Source organism: Gadus morhua, chromosome 18 (genome assembly GCF_902167405.1).
Source record: "Gadus morhua chromosome 18, gadMor3.0, whole genome shotgun sequence".
NCBI classification, from domain to species: domain Eukaryota; kingdom Metazoa; phylum Chordata; class Actinopteri; order Gadiformes; family Gadidae; genus Gadus; species Gadus morhua.
The window spans coordinates 1,529,047-1,544,805 of record NC_044065.1 but is presented as its reverse complement, the minus strand read 5'-3'; the positions used below and the strand labels follow the sequence as shown (position 1 = coordinate 1,544,805).

The window sequence follows — 15,759 nt, the reverse complement described above, 5'->3', positions numbered from 1 at the left end:
GTCGGTTGAAAGTTACAGAACGCAAACTCCGATATGCGATACGATGCTGGTATACATGCAGGGAGAAAGCCGACTATGAACGAATTATCTAGGTGTTCTTCTTTTCTCTGTGGGAAGTAGATCGGTTAAAGGTGTTTACATGCATTTTGAAAGTCCTGTTGAGGTCTTATTCCTTTATTTACCTGATATGTATATTTACTGACTCTGCATGTAAACGCACGACTGTCGTTTAATCGTTTTCGGCTGACACTCCTCACACACACACACACACACGCACACGCACACAAAAACACATTCTGACTGTCGCTCTCTCGGAATTTAAAACGTAATATTTCCTCGTCAAGCAGGAACAAGGAAACATGAGTAATACAATTCCAATCTAAAATATTTAAACAATCAAAAAGTACAAGTTGTAGGTATAATACAGTACTGGGAAGTGTCAACTTATTAACAAGGGTTTTCAGTGTAAAAGAGTAACAAGTAGTTTACAGCGAAAAGTAATTACATTCCGAGTGGCGTTCTGTTTCTTGTGGAGATCTAAACATGTGTCAATGTTCTGCTAGGCTTGGATTCCCAAGATCTTCAAGAAAAGAGTTTGTACAACCTTCGTAGAAGATTCCTCAAGGTAATCTGTCCGGACACACATAAATATTAAACTGAATTCTAAATGAGAATATTATATAACATACAGGTATGTACAAAACGCACCAAAATGTATAATTGTTCTTTACCACTGTGTCACCAGAGGCAAGGTTCAGAAAAAGTATCTGAAGATAATTGTTGAGAAGTTTCTTGAGAAGAAATACTACTAAGTTCCTAAGCATGTTCTTAACGGCAAATCCTCATCATTCTTCCTCAAAAAGCATCCATCTTCTTTTGAACTAATTACTTGTTTATGAGTATAAATCACTCACTTGTTATCTATAGTAAGACAATCAATGCTGTTATCTCAAAAGTTAATTAGTAAAATCCTAATTTGGATCCTTAATCCATATTATTGCATAATTAGCATAGCGTGAAGTAGCCTTAAGACCTCTGTATTTATCTATACTAGAGTTTTTAACATTTTGCCTATAATTGTACAACGTATAACATTCATTCACCACAAATGACTCTTAAAAGCAGTGCCAACATTGAAATATTTTTTAACCATTCAGCAAACAAAAGGCAAAAGGCTGATAATCATTTAGGGGGCCTCTCAATGATACACAGAAGCGTCATCAACACGCCCACAGAAGTGGTGTGAGAAATACCGACTTCCTACTCCTCATTCACATATATGGTTATTTACATTTGCTCCAGAGAAAATGCTATTTCAGGCGTAGTACTATTCAGGAGATTTTCAGGGTACAAATGTGATGACCCTAACCCTAACCCAAATGATATGTTAATAATAATAAATGAAATTTATATAGCGCTTAATATGGTACTCTAAGACGCTTTACATATTGGCCTATCAAAACTATGTAAGACAGACTAGGAATAAAAGAAAAACAGAGGTTAAACATGAAGAATAAGGTGGGAGTTAGGTGGGGAAGGCTAGTGTGAAAAGGTATGTTTTGAGGGCAGATTTGAAAGAAGAGAGGGTTGGAGAGACTTTGATATGGGAGGGGAGTGAATTCCAAAGGGTGGGGGCAGCAACTGAGAAGGCCCGATCACCCCAAGTCCGTCGCTCAGTCCGTGGAACTTGTAGCAGGTTGGCAGAATTGGACCTGAGGAATCGGGAGGGGGCGTGGTGATGGAGGAGGTCGGCAAGGTAGGGGGGGCTAGGCTGTTGAGGGCCTTGTAGGTGATGAGTACGATTTTGTAGTTGATTCTGTGTTTAATTGGAAGACAATGGAGTTCACGGAGGACAGGTGTGATGTGTTCTCTGGAGCGGGTACCAGTGAGGAGGCGTGCAGCTGAGTTCTGGACATATTGAAGTTTTTTGAGGACTTTGTTGGTGGTGCCGTAGAGAAGACCATTGCAGTAGTCAAGCCTGGATGAAATGAAAGCGTGGATGAGTGTCGCAGCAGCGGTAGTTGACAGGTTGGGGCGGAGGCGGGCGATGTTTCGGAGGTGGAAACATCGCAAAATATGGTAATACCAAAATATTACCATATTTTGGTAATATGGTTAACATGGGGGAGGAAGGAGAGAGTGGGGTCCAGGATAACTCCAAGGTTACGGATTTTGGTGGAGGGGGTGATGGTGGAGCCGTCAATGTTAAGGGTGAAGTTCTGAGTGGAGTGAGTGAGGGTGTCAGGACCAATGATGAGGATTTCGGATTTGTTGGAGTTGAGTTTGAGAAAGCTGTTTTGCATCCAGGTCTTGATGTCAGTCAAACAGTTGGAGAGGGTTGAGAGGTTGGAAGGACTGATGGTTTTGGAGGGGAGGTAAAGCTGTGTGTCATCGGCGTAACAATGGAACCGGAGTCCATGGTGACGGAGGATCTGACCAAGAGGAAGCATGTATAGATTGAAGAGGAGTGGACCAAGCACAGAACCCTGGGGGACACCGTGGATGAGAGGAGTAGTGGTTGATTGACAGTTGTTGATGGCGATGAATTGATGTCTGTTGGAGAGATAGGATCCAAGCCAGGAGAGGGCGGTGCCAGTGATGCCAAGGGTGGATTGGAGACGGGAGAGGAGAATGGAGTGATTGATCATGTCAAAGGCAGCACTGAGGTCAAGGAGGATGAGGATATTTAGGGAGCCAGTGTCAGAGGATAGCAGAAGGTCATTGGTCACTTTGAGGAGGGCAGTTTCTGTACTGTGTTTGGAGCGGAAACCGGATTGATATGTTGTTCACACATACGGCCCATTAGGAGAATATCAGGACTTACACATGTGTCTGAAAGCAGCTAGTGTGTGAGCATTTGATTACATTATAAAATTAGTAAATGTATGGTAACAGGGGCAATTGTTCAATGGAAAGTGTAGTATACTATGCATGCAAATAAATTATTAAATAGCTTTTACTGTTATTCAGGGCTGAAAAGTGCATTGACATTTTCAATGCAAGGCAACTACTATTGGTTTATTGAAAAATAATAATCTCTTCCAGATTGGACACCTCGACAAGCCGATGCTTGTCGAGGTGAGAAATTAGCAATTTCTACAGTCTATAGACAGAACGTGTTACCTGGCAGAGTTTTTCGACGTGTTTAAAAACACAACATTTTACCTGAGCAAGTGTGTCACTGCGGTGTGTGCATGTGTGTTCATACCTGGGCGCGTGTGTCGATGGCGAAGCCGTTATGTTTAAAAACATAACGTCCTACCTGGGCGAGTGTCGCTGCGGTGTGTGCGCGTGCGTATGTGTTCTTACCTGTGCGTGTGTCGAAGGCGGAGCCATTATGTTTAAAAACACCTATCTTAAAAATACCTTCTTAGCTCGGCGAATGTGTCGCTGCCTTGAGCATGGTGTTTGGGCGTGTGTGTGTGTGCGTGCGTGTGTGTGCGCTTCTGTGTATTTGTCGCTGCCTTTCTCTTGACGTGCGGTATGTGTGCGTGCGTGTGTGTGTTTGTGTGTGCATTTCCATGTATGTTCGTGCGCATGTGCGTGCGTGTGCGATGGGTGTACGCGTTGTGTATGTGCGTGGTTGCGGTGCATGTATGCGTCCGCCGCCCATGCTGTGGGTGAGAGCTGCAGGCTGCTTGGCACATGCGCACATGAGTAACTTGAGTAACTGGTGCGACAGGCCTGCTATTATAGTAGTACGATTATAATATCATGGACATCTTAGTCAAAATTCCCTCCATAGAGTGCCCTTTTTAAAACAATAGAAGTCTTATCTGAATGTATTTAAAGACATTTCACCTTTACTGACAGTTTCTTTGTAGCGGCACGCCTTTGGTTTAATAGATGGCAGGCTACCTAGAATGCTACGGTATCTTAATATGATACATGCTCTACCAGTCATGGCAGGCTCACTAGTAGGCTACAGTATGTTAATATGATAGCCTACTTGCTGTACCAGTAATGGCAGGTTAACTAGTTGACCACAATATGTCAATATGATCATGCTGTACCAGTGATGGCAGGCTAACTAGAGGCTACAGTATGTTAATATGATCATGCTGTACCAGTGATGGCAGGCTAACTAGAGGCTACAGTATGTTAATATGATCATGCTGTACCAGTGATGGCAGGATGTGCCAGTGTGGGAATGCCAGAGAGAGCCATCTGTCGGTGGCTCTGGGAGACTACTTCAGCACAGCCATGGTGAACCACTGGGACAGCAGGCAGCACTCCTCATTACACCCCACCGACGCCTTCGGAGAAATGCAGTTCACTGGAGCCAGCAAGAGGCAGAGCTATGTAGGTAGTACCCGTCTGTCGTGAGCTACCCGTCTGTCTGACTGGAGAGTTGCATGTCTGTCTGTCTGTCTGTCTGTCTGTCTTTCTGACTGGAGGTCCAGTCTGTGTCTGTCTGTCTGTCTGTCTGTCTGTCAGATCATTGTAGTTGTATTTGACATCGAGTGTGTTTGTAGTTCTTGTACAGATGCGTAGCTCTCTTTAGCTCTTTCTTAGTTTTCTGTAGTTCTTTGAGGTGCTCTAACTTTGTGGCCCCTCCCCCCAGTTCATGCGTTTGGCTAATGACACGGCCCCCTCCATCGTCTACAACCTGTTGACCCGCCACTGGGGGCTGCCCTCCCCCAACCTGGTGGTGTCCGTAGTGGGGGGGGAGGGGATGGAGAAGGTCAAGACCTGGGTACGAGAGGTTCTCAGACAGGGCCTCGTCAAGGCCTCCCAGAGCACAGGTATGTACTCACTCCTCCGTTCTCCTCGCATCATCCCCGGCTTTTCTCCCCCTCCTCCTCTCTCTCCTCCACTCTCCTCCGGTTGTTTCTTTATGGACACAATAGCTACTTCCTCTCTCCGCTGGTGTGCCATGGCCAGGTGGCAGCCCTCTCTGTGCGCACTCATTCCCCCAGTCCCTGGTGTGTTGATCAAGGTCAGAGATAGAGGGGCACAAACAGACCCTCTGTTCACCAGAGGAGGCCACGCCCCCAGACACGCCCCTTCCTGTGTGTGTTGTTGAGGAGTAAATATAGAGACGGACCATTCTTACACACTGTCTGAGACCTGATGACCGCACAAAAATTGTCTGGCCTCAACCTTAAGACGACACAAAGACTCTTGTCTAAACTGGGAGTTAACCACCCTAACCTAGTTTATGTGATATATAGTGCTAGCTGGATGCCCCGCGCCTCCATGCAGGCTACGGCTATAGCTTCAGAGTATTATGGTCTTTACTTTGTGAAATGTGCTGATAGGACTTTGTTTCCTGTGTGAAGTGTTGTAGACTAGAGCTGGTTCTACTGTCTGACTGATACAAACCCTTAAACTGGTACCTGTACTGTCAATCAACCATAATTAACCACTGTTACCTGTACTACTGTCATCAATCAACCAATCCCTTGGTACCTGTACTGTCAAACAACCAACCGGTTCTAGTGGGGGGGGGGGGTTGTATCATGACCCCAGCACGGCACCTTCTCCACGAGCAGGTGTGCGCCTGCAACCAGAGGGGACACAAAAACACAAATTTCCCACACAATGTTATGTACTTCATTGAAAACCGTTACGCATCGTTTTTTTTTTTTTTTTACTGCTCGTGGCGCCCCCCATGTGATTTGGCGCCCCCCACAAATATGGCGCCCCGGGCGGCTGCCTGGTTTGCCCGTGCCTAAAACCGCCACTGCACCTGGTACATGTACTACTGTCATCAATCCACCAATCAACTAATGACGTGGTACATGTACTCTCAATCAACCAATTACCACACCTGTCACCTGACCTACCTTCCCCCTGTGCTCCAGGTGCGTGGATCCTGACCACCGGCCTCCAGGAGGGGGTGGGTCGCTGTGTGGGGGAGGCGGTCCGGGACCACGCCACCGCCGCCGCCTCGTCCTCCACCAATAAGGTGCTGGCGCTCGGTGTCACACCCTGGGGGGTCGTCCACGACCGCAAGCAGCTGGTCAACCCAAAGGTATACCACACACACACACACACACACACACACACACACACACACACACACACACACACACACACACACACACACACACACACACACACACACACACACACACACACACACACACACACTTATTAATGGTCTCTTCTTGTCTAACCGGTCTCTTTGGGTCTTTACTGGTTTCTGCTATTCTTAATGCTGGTCCTCTTCTCCTGGTCTCTGACGGTCTCTAGGGTAGTTCTCCGGCTAAGTACAAGGCCCAGAGCACATTCAAGGACTCGTGTTCCCTTGACAACAACTACCAGGCCTTCCTGCTGGTGGACGACGGCAGCGTGGGTCGGCGGGGGGTCGAGACCGGCTTCAGAGCCAAGCTGGAGGAGTACATCTCCCACCAACGCACCGGGATCTGTGGTCAGAGCTGTGTGTGTGTGTGTGTGTGTGTGTGTGTGTGTGTGTGTGTGTGTGTGTGTGTGTGTGTGTGTGTGTGTGTGTGTGTGTGTGTGTGTGTGTGTGTGTGTGTGTGTTGGCTTGTCTTTAAGTAGTCTTACCTTTCCGTTATATTGTAAATTCTAATGTTGGTTCTTATTTTCCATGTTATAACAACGTTAGATGGTTATTAGTTTTACTAATTCTAAGTGACATCTCCCCATTGAGGCAATGGTGCGATGGTATTGTGTGCCAGAGCCTGAACGTTGCCAGAGGAATCCAACAAGTCTAAACACTCTAAGATATACAAGATACCTCCTTGTTTTTTTGTCTGTATGCGTTTTGTGTGGTATTTAATGTGTGTGCGCGTGATTGTGTATTTACTGTGCATGTGTGCATTTATGTGTGTTTTTGTCTGTCTCTGTGTGGTCCAACAGGCAGTGGCACCATCGACATCCCTGTGCTCTGCATGCTGATCTCAGGACAGACCAACATGCTGGAGGTATGACCTTAGCCATAACTCTGAACCCCTGACTCTGACCCTAATATCTCTGAAATCCTTGATAACCCTCCCATATTACTAGCTAGTTATCAATACTCTCAGCTTGTGCTAGCTAGCCACCTAGCGTTCTCTGGTATCGACCCGTGTTGCTATCCCTCTCCACTCCAGCGGGTGGAGCTGTCTCTGAAGACCTCCATGCCCTGGCTGATCCTGGCGGGCTCTGGGGGCGTGGCTGACCTGCTGAGTGAAGTCCTGGAGCGGGTGTCGCCGGCCCCGCCCTCCCCCTCCCCCCCTGCGGAGGGGGAGGGGGGGGCCACGCCCAGCGTCGACATGAGGGAGCGAGTGGCGGAGATCGTCCGGAGCCACTTTCCTGGGCATGGTGATCTCGACAAACTGGTCGAGCAGGTAACCACCTCCTCAACCACCTCCTCATTCACGTATCTCCTCAATGGTCGCATTCCGACCGAAAGCCAGGTCACCCCCAAACAATCAGTCGCTCCTCTGCCTGTCTCTGGAATTCATTACCACCCAAATCAGAAACATCGATTCATTCCCCCGTATCAAAACCCAACTCAAAACACATCTGTTCAAAACTGCCTATTCCACCTGATGGCTATTACTTTTTCTCCTACTATTGTTAAAAAATCTCTTTATCTTATTGTTGTTTCTTTTTAATGACTTTTGTGTACCTTTTGTACGGTGTCCTCGAGTGCCGAGAAAGGCGCTTCAAATAAAATGTATTATTATTATTCAACAAAACACGAAGAAGGTCTAGACATAGATAACCCCAAGATACCCCTATATGTATCTTGTCCAGGTGCTGAGTATTTACCAAAACAGAGAGCTGATCACTGTGTTCCACGGAGAGCAGGAGGGGACAGATGACTTTGACACAGTGCTGCTCAAAGCCCTCGTAAGAGGTACTCTATATAGTTTATAAACACAGTTTACATATAGATAGAACTATATACACACACACATAGACCAGAGGTACAACGGCTGTACATGTGTGTATTCCAGCCAGTAAGCAGCGCATTCTGAGCGATGCTACCCCAAACATGGAGGAGCTGAAGCTAGCGGTGGCATGGAACCGCGTGGACATTGCAAAGAGCGAGCTCTTCAACGGCAGCATCCGCTGGAAGGTGAACCACGAAGCACCCTGCAAAGCCCATGGCGCTACACTTCATTAGCCACGCTACATTAGCAATGCTACATTGGCCATGCTACATTAGCAATGCTACATTAGCAATGCTACATTAACCACACTACATTATCTATGTTAGATGAGCTATGTTGTCTGAGCCACACTACCATGCTATATTAGCTACATTAGTTTAAACGCTAAATGCTACATTAGTTATGTTACCGGGTTAACACAGGGTAGAGAAACAAGGTAAACAAGTCATTACATTTTTTTAAATGCATTACGTTTGTCCTGGTGTTTGACCTCTTGACCCTTGCAGCACTCTGACCTGGAGGACTCGATGACGGACGCCCTGGTCAACAACAAGCCCGAGTTCGTCCGTCTCTTCACGGAGAACGGCCTCTGCATCCTGGACTACCTGAACTACGGGAAGCTGGAGTTCCTGTACAGCACTACGCCTGAGGGCACGCTGGCCTACCACCTGCTGCAGCGCATGCTGCAGCGCCGCCTCCAGGAACGACCGTTCACTGCAAGCTCTGCCAACCTGCTGGATGACACGCCTGACTCCGCCACCAAGATGATGTCAGGAAATGGTCCCAACAGTATCAGCCTGTTTGAGGTGATGACCGCCAGAACAGGAATGTATTAACTCTAGGATCAATGCATGATGAAGTTAAAGGTAGGGTAAGACATTTGGAGAAACATGCCAGAGCAAGCTTGATTTTGACGACGCTAGCAATTGCACCTCTCCTTTCAGGCCTCTTTCCAAAAAAAGCTCCCTTAAAACACGCTACCTTTGGCAAAAGGCCTACCTAGCCTTGTACAAGACTTGGTCACGTGCATTGAGTGCAAGGGCAGATTGTGTGCACAAAGGGTGGGTACGAAGACAGACAGGTATGCCAGGTATGCCATCCGAGTATAAGGGTCCTGCGACAGCTCCAGATACCAGAATATTTTCTTTTTGATTTGGTTTGATTTATTGATTGAAATCGTGATGTAGAGCTTAGATCAGGCCCAGAAAATCAAGCCTGACCCGGCCCGAGCCCGTGCACATTTTGTCCGAGCCCGGCCCGGCCCGACACATTGTAACTGTAATTATGAGCCCGAGCCCGAGTTCAACTCGACATTTTTTTGAATACATGTGTAACTTTGTACACATTTGTTGCTTATTCTGCTAAATATATATGTAAGGGATAATGTATATATAGAACGCCGGTCATTATCGGGGAAATAAGCCCTGAAGGGGCTTATTCTCGATAATGACTGGCGACGTTCTATACATTAGCCTGCTTATTACATGGCTACTTGCCAAAACAAAAATATAACTTCACATGGTATGTCTTTTTACAATGTATTCGTTACCAGCATTCGTAGTGTTGATCAGCAGAGAAATAGTCCGCCAAAGACGTTGACGTCGCTTAGCAACCAAAGACGCTGGGGTTGACAAGTTACCGGACTACTACTTCTTTAATATGTCCATGATGACTACTACCTATGCAAGTGAACGGAGCGTTCCATGGCATTGAGAAGACCCGAGTAGTAAAGGCCTATAATATTTCTGTTTGTGGCAGATTTCTTCTCAGATTAGGCCAATAAAGCAATGATAAAAAAAAAACAACAACAACACCAACACTCGATCAAAGGCCCGGCCCGAGGATAGTGGTGGGAAGTATCGGCCCGACCCGGCCCGAAAAAAGGTTAAAAAAGAATCGGCCTACTCTACCTTTAATACATGCATCAGGCAGTTCATGCTATGTTCGTGAGTGTCTTTGCATGTTGTATGAGTGTGGAGAAGTGGGGTTAGCATGGTGTTGGGTGGTATCTGTGTGTTAGTGAAGGTGTAATCACAGTGCGTTCCCTGGGGGGTCCAGGTGTCGGGGGTCCTGGAGCTGCTGATTGGGGACGTCTGCAAGCCGTTCTATTACTCTGCTCTGGGTCTCGACCCCAACCTGTCCAAGAGGAATGCCCTGAAGGTACCCAACCCATGACCCCTAGAACAGGAAGACTGATGCCCGTTCTCCTCATATATCATCTGGAATCATATCAACCTCTTATCTGTCATCTTCTCCTCCACCTTCTCCTCTCCTCCTGCTCCTCCTTCACTCAAACTCCACCTCATCTTCTCCTCCTCCTCTCCCTCTGCCCCACTCCTTTGCCTTGTCCTCCAGAAAGCCAGTAAGGTGTTGCGTGGAGGCCAGCTCTACCGCGCGGACCGATGTCTCTACCCCTGGGCGTCTCTCTTCATCTGGGCTGTCCTGCAGAACTACAGCGACATGGCGGTCTTCTGCTGGGAGATGGTAACCTAGCCACCTGTAGCTCGGACCCCTAACCACCTCTCCTCATGTTCGCTGTGGTGACCAGTGAGCCACTTAAGAGGAGTAGCAGGTTGACATGTAACCGGAAGGTTGCTAGTTTGATCCCCGGCTCTTCCTAGCTGGGGTAGAGGTTTCCCTGAGCAAGACACCTAACTTTATCTGCTCCCAATGAGCCGGCTGTCGCCTAATATGGGGGACACCGCAGTCGGTGTGTGAATGTGTGCATGAATGGGTGAATGTGAGGCAATGATTGTAAAACGCTTTCAGTGGCCTCTGGTTAGAAAAGCGCTGTATGAATGCAGTCCATTTACAGGTGTCAGGTCAGCTCTGATGGTATTGTAGAATTCTAATAACCCATCTTCTCCTGCACTTCTCCTCCTCCTCCTCCAGGCGGGGGAGACAGTTCTTAGTGCTCTGAGCGGCTGTAAGCTCCTCAGGGAGATGTCTAAGCTGGAGAGCGAGAGCGAGACCAAGCTGTCCATGAAGGTGCTGGCTCAGCGCTTTGAGAACATGGCCCACGGTGAGACGGCATCTCCTCTCCTTAATGTCTCGTCTCACTCTAGTCCTCTCTCATCTCTCTCTGTTATAATCTCTCGTCTGTGGTAAGAGGCATCTACTCGTAAAAGGATTGTTTGCCTTTAGCTTTTCTGTTGTTTTTCATGTTCAAGAGACCAAGACTTGGTTAGCTCCTTTCTGTGTTCATGTTGTGTGTTTTGTGTTGATGCCAAAGCAGTTTTGTTTCAATGTGTTGATGTGTATGTGTTCATGTGTGTTGTACTGATGCCAAAGAAGTTTTGTTTTAATGTGTTAGTGTGTGTAGATGACGTGTGTTGTATACATTTGTGTCATATGTGTGTCCAGATGTGTTTGGCTCATGCTACCAGAGCGATATGGTAGGTATGTTTATTACCATGTGAATGTTTAATCACATGTGCACTGGGTATCCAGATGTGTTTGGCTCATGCTACCAGAGCGATATGGTAGGTATGTTTATAACCATGTGAATGTTTAATCACATGTGCACTGGGTATCCAGATGTGTTTGGCTCATGCTACCAGAGCAGTGAGTCGCACTCCTTCACGCTGCTGATCCGGAAGTCTCCAGTGTGGGGCGCCACCACCTGCCTGCAGATGGGGATGGCCGCGGACGCACGCCTCTTCTTCAGCCAGGACGGCGTCCAGGTGAACTTCCTCTTAGAATAGAACACACCTCCAGTACTCACATAATATAACTCTTTTTTGGCAGGGAATAAAGATCACTACCTGTCGGACTGTTTTCTCTACTGTTTTTCACTTCCTGTTAGACTGCAACTCACCTTCTATGATCATTTCACAAACTTCCTGTGAGTGAAATTATCATGGAAAGTAAATTGTACGCAAATCACTTCCTATTACAGTAGAACTATCTCCTGTGATCATATAACTCGTTTCCTGTTTGGCCACGCCGCACCACCTGTGTGAGTTTGTGTTGAAGGTGGTGTTTGTGTGTGTGTGTGTGTGTGTGTGTGTGTGTGTGTGTGTGTGTGTGTGTGTGTGTGTGTGTGTGTGTGTGTGTGTGTGTGTGTGTGTGTGTGTGTGTGTGTGTGTGTGTGTGTGTGTGTGTGTGTGTGTGTCCTGTAGTCTCTGCTGTCCCAGATCTGGTGGGGGGAGATGAGGAGGAGCACAGAGGTGTGGAGGCTGGTGCTCACCTTCTTCTGCCCCTTCCTGTGCTACACCTCCCTCATCTCGTACAGGTAGGAATGGGCCGGGTGGGATCTGTGTGTATTGTGCTCTTTGTTTTGATACCACTGATCATCTTTTGGATTCTGGTGCTGATGTGGCATGTTCTCCCCAGATGCTGTATTGGGATGTCACGAAATTTTTTATTGTTGCTGTTAGTGATGTCTGTGTGTTGCCATTTTATGTGTTGCAGTGTGTTATGTGTTGGGATTTACTGTTGTCTCTGCGGCATTGTTAAGAAATGATCTGTTCTGTGATGCTTGTTTGTTGATCTTTTTTGTGATTTGTTCTGTATGTGTTGTGGCAACCCGGCCCGGGCCAATTAAGGTAATTGAGAACACCTGTGGAACAGGTGGAGAAGCACTCCACTCACTCGGGGCTCTCCCAGCCATGTAGCTCCTTACGGAGAGACCGGTCCTCGTGGGTGGCGGGATTCCACCCACGACGGAGGGGACCGCTGATTCCTCCCAGGATTTTACTTTCTTTTGTGTTTTGGGAGACTTTGTGTTATGTTTTGGATTAAACATGCCTTTTTTGGCTTTTCCCCTCAAAGTTGTGTCCTGTTTGGGAGGAGGTGGTTCGCTCACCGTACCGGGTTGCCACAGTGTGTGTGTGATGTGTTTTTATGGGATGCATGGTGTGTGTGTTATAATTGGTGGCTAGCTGATGTGCTCCTGTGTGTTCCCCCTGTCAGGGAGGATGAGGAGCAGGAGGAGGAAGACATCCCAAGAGATGACTACAGAACCTACGGGGATACAGTCTTCTCCTACTCCGACATCAAACACCTGTAAACACCCCCCTGTCCCCTGACATCGGCCCCAAGTGCCCCCCTCTCCTGTCCCATCACATCTAAAGACCACTCCCGTCTCTGACATCACACACCTAAAGACCAGCCCCTTCTCTTAAGACCACCTTATCGACATCACAGCAAAAGGAGCATCCCCTCCTATGACATCATATCTTAAACCTACACATTCTTTTGACATCACAAGTAAAGACCAACCTCTCCTATGCAATCACAAGTGACATCTATGTTCTGAGAGCCTCAGAATGAAGTCGCTCAGGACAACGTCCTGTTTTAGATCTGTACTTCCTGTCTCACCATTTTATCTGCGCTGTCATTCCAGAGAAGCTGCTCCGGGGGATGGACTCTCAAGTCCTGTGTCTGCCACCATTAAAGGTGAGGTTTAAGGACATGGTAAAGGTTAACTGAACTGACATTTGAAGTTTAGTTGATAACAGATGTATTGTCTGCCTTCTCATTGGTACAATGACAAAAAATGGCTGAACTTGCTAAAGGGGTTCAATTGTATGGTGAAAGTGTTACAGGGCGCTGCCATGTTGGATTTCAACAATCAGCTACGTCACTGGCATGGTAACCTACTTCTACTCTGTGGCTCGAGCAGGTAATGAGTCAGGCTCTGAGGCTCTCTGAAATGGCTACGGAATAGCAAACACCCAGGTCTACAGGAGGACCATCTTATTGCATTGGCCCTGGCTGCATTAATGAATTATATAGGGCCAAGGCAGCTGGGGTAATCATAGATTTCCACAGGCTGATTTTGAATAGGAAACCAGCCCTTAATACTTGGCTGGCAGCCTAAAAACTGACTAACCCTCCGATGTAAATCAGCCCCTGTCATGTCAATCTCCAGAAGCTAGCACTCCGACCATAAAGTGTATAAACTATTACTCCGACGATATCACAGATCTATGTTTCCATGCTGCTAATTAAACCACGGCGGGTCTGTAAACAGAAGTTCAACAAATGTCCCTTTCTACTCACCCTGATGTTCGCCGACTAGCCGATTGCTGATGCAGAGGGAGTTAAACTAAAAAGTAGTTTCATAGTAAGATGTATCTGTGCAATATCCATCAACATCCACCAGAAAGTAAACCTCCAACATCCACCTAAAGTAAACGTGACACTCATTAATCCGCCTCTCATCTATGCTCATCCGCGGGTGTATCTCCCAAAGTGCATCTAACATGTCTTTCAGGTCCAGTTCACCCGGAGCCGATTTTTTTTGTGAAACGATGTCTTTAATAACCATGTTATTAGGCAGATAATAAACCATGTTCTTTAATAGGTCCATGATCCCAGGGTGGTTTCAAATAAAACCGAACCTATGCGGTTTCGTGTTAGGATTTGTGTGGACGCCTGAATGTTAGAGTTGCGTTGAAAGTTACAGGGGTTTTTTTTGTATTTTTTTTGTAATATTAAATACACCCCCTTGGTCATATTAATTACTAACTGTACATTAAAAAGTATTTCTACTCAATCTCCTCCTCGACTTGAATGTTTTTATACAGCGCGCAGGCTGGATGCGTGCAGGCTTGATGCGCTCCACTTTTTTTTGTGGAGAACCAGCGCCTTGAATATGTAGGGACTACAGCGTTTGTACAGCTCGATGTGTTTCCGCAGTAAGTCCTTCTTTACTGAGATATTCCTGAAACGCATCAAAGGAAAACGGAGGGGGCGCCTTGTTACTTGGTTGCTATTTATGGGGCGCTCCAGTGTCTCCGCTCGGACGTCCCTTAGAGAGAGCATGGCCACTTCCAAAACCTCTCTCTCGCCGCACAGCATCCGAAATGCCCTATGCATGGTTATGCAACCTAATCCCACCATTAGATGGTCATGGTTGACCGGGACCTCTCGGCAGCAGACCAATTCAATGGCAGTGTCCATGCTCCGGCAGCACCCACACGCACACCAGTCACACGCACACGATCCGAAGGTGGAGCTGGAGCCTGAAATTTATCCCCCTCCATCGGGTGGCAGTCGGACAGTACAGGCATGTCCCTCACAGGCTCAAACGCGTAACCAGTCATATTAAAATCACTATTTTCCGCCGTGGAGTGTAGAAGACGTTTGTGTGTCTGCAGCAACGACCTAGTCCTACCATGCCAGTGAAGAAATCGGCGCTCTAATACCAGAAGACTCATTTTCTTTTGTTTTATACTGTAACCCTTTATAATGGTCATAACTAACACGTTATCGATGTTGATTATATTATTTCAGTTAATCTTTAAATGTTTTGGGTCAGGACATGATAAAGGATTCGCCCGGTTTGTTAAGACCCAAGGTTAATTGTTGACATTGTCTCTGTCCAGATTTAAAACACGCGTTTCGAAATTGGGCATCAATTTACATCAATTATATTTCAAATGAGTGTTCAGCAGTTCAAATAGCTGTAACATTGTTTTATCAAGCACATACCAACTGCCCTGACTAGGAAGCTTCATTAATATTGGCCACAAAAAAAACAGTTTGTGGGCACCATTAACACGTTACATGTCAGTGTTAACATGCCACTGTGCTCATCACGGATTTAGAGACTGAGGCGCGCAGGTAGAAATTAGTGGGAAGATAATTGATGGATTTCTAGCTCTGACCCTCAGTTCATCTCTCCAGGCATACGGATACATTCCAAACCGCCCAAGAGGCCCTTCATCGTAAAAAGATGGCGTCAGTTCTGGTACGCTCCCGTCACCTCCTTCGTGGGCAACGTGATCATGTACTTCCTGTTCCTGCTGCTGTTCGCCTACGTGCTGTTGGTGGACTTCAAGGGCCCCCCGCCCGCTGGCCCCGCCGTGTCGGAGTACGTTCTGTACTTCTGGGTCTTCACCATCGTGTGTGAGGAGATCCGAGAGGTGAGGTCACATGCATCCCCGTATCACCGCATCAC

The 15,759-nt window shown here is 47.0% G+C and overlaps 1 protein-coding gene across 5 annotated transcripts in view; it reads left to right on the top strand.

The window, feature by feature from the left end:
- The window catches only part of LOC115531293 (transient receptor potential cation channel subfamily M member 4), a 58,189-nt gene that overhangs the window by 30,229 nt on the left and 12,201 nt on the right, over nucleotides 1–15,759 (top strand). For 2 of the 5 annotated variants that reach the window (XM_030340464.1, XM_030340462.1), the window contains exons 1-17: nucleotides 4,108–4,302; nucleotides 4,565–4,745; nucleotides 5,808–5,977; nucleotides 6,199–6,376; nucleotides 6,829–6,893; nucleotides 7,062–7,298; nucleotides 7,711–7,813; nucleotides 7,914–8,035; nucleotides 8,357–8,656; nucleotides 9,909–10,010; nucleotides 10,206–10,334; nucleotides 10,743–10,872; nucleotides 11,388–11,533; nucleotides 11,972–12,084; nucleotides 12,765–12,857; nucleotides 13,198–13,250; nucleotides 15,486–15,724. The exons of the other annotated variants lie outside the window; for them this stretch is intronic. In XM_030340464.1, the coding sequence (XP_030196324.1) occupies nucleotides 4,135–4,302; nucleotides 4,565–4,745; nucleotides 5,808–5,977; nucleotides 6,199–6,376; nucleotides 6,829–6,893; nucleotides 7,062–7,298; nucleotides 7,711–7,813; nucleotides 7,914–8,035; nucleotides 8,357–8,656; nucleotides 9,909–10,010; nucleotides 10,206–10,334; nucleotides 10,743–10,872; nucleotides 11,388–11,533; nucleotides 11,972–12,084; nucleotides 12,765–12,857; nucleotides 13,198–13,250; nucleotides 15,486–15,724 (2,529 nt within the window). In that variant the 5' untranslated portion in view covers nucleotides 4,108–4,134. Of the gene's footprint in view, nucleotides 1–4,107; nucleotides 4,303–4,564; nucleotides 4,746–5,807; nucleotides 5,978–6,198; nucleotides 6,377–6,828; nucleotides 6,894–7,061; nucleotides 7,299–7,710; nucleotides 7,814–7,913; nucleotides 8,036–8,356; nucleotides 8,657–9,908; nucleotides 10,011–10,205; nucleotides 10,335–10,742; nucleotides 10,873–11,387; nucleotides 11,534–11,971; nucleotides 12,085–12,764; nucleotides 12,858–13,197; nucleotides 13,251–15,485; nucleotides 15,725–15,759 lie in introns of those variants that run through there. 5 annotated transcript variants of the gene reach the window in all.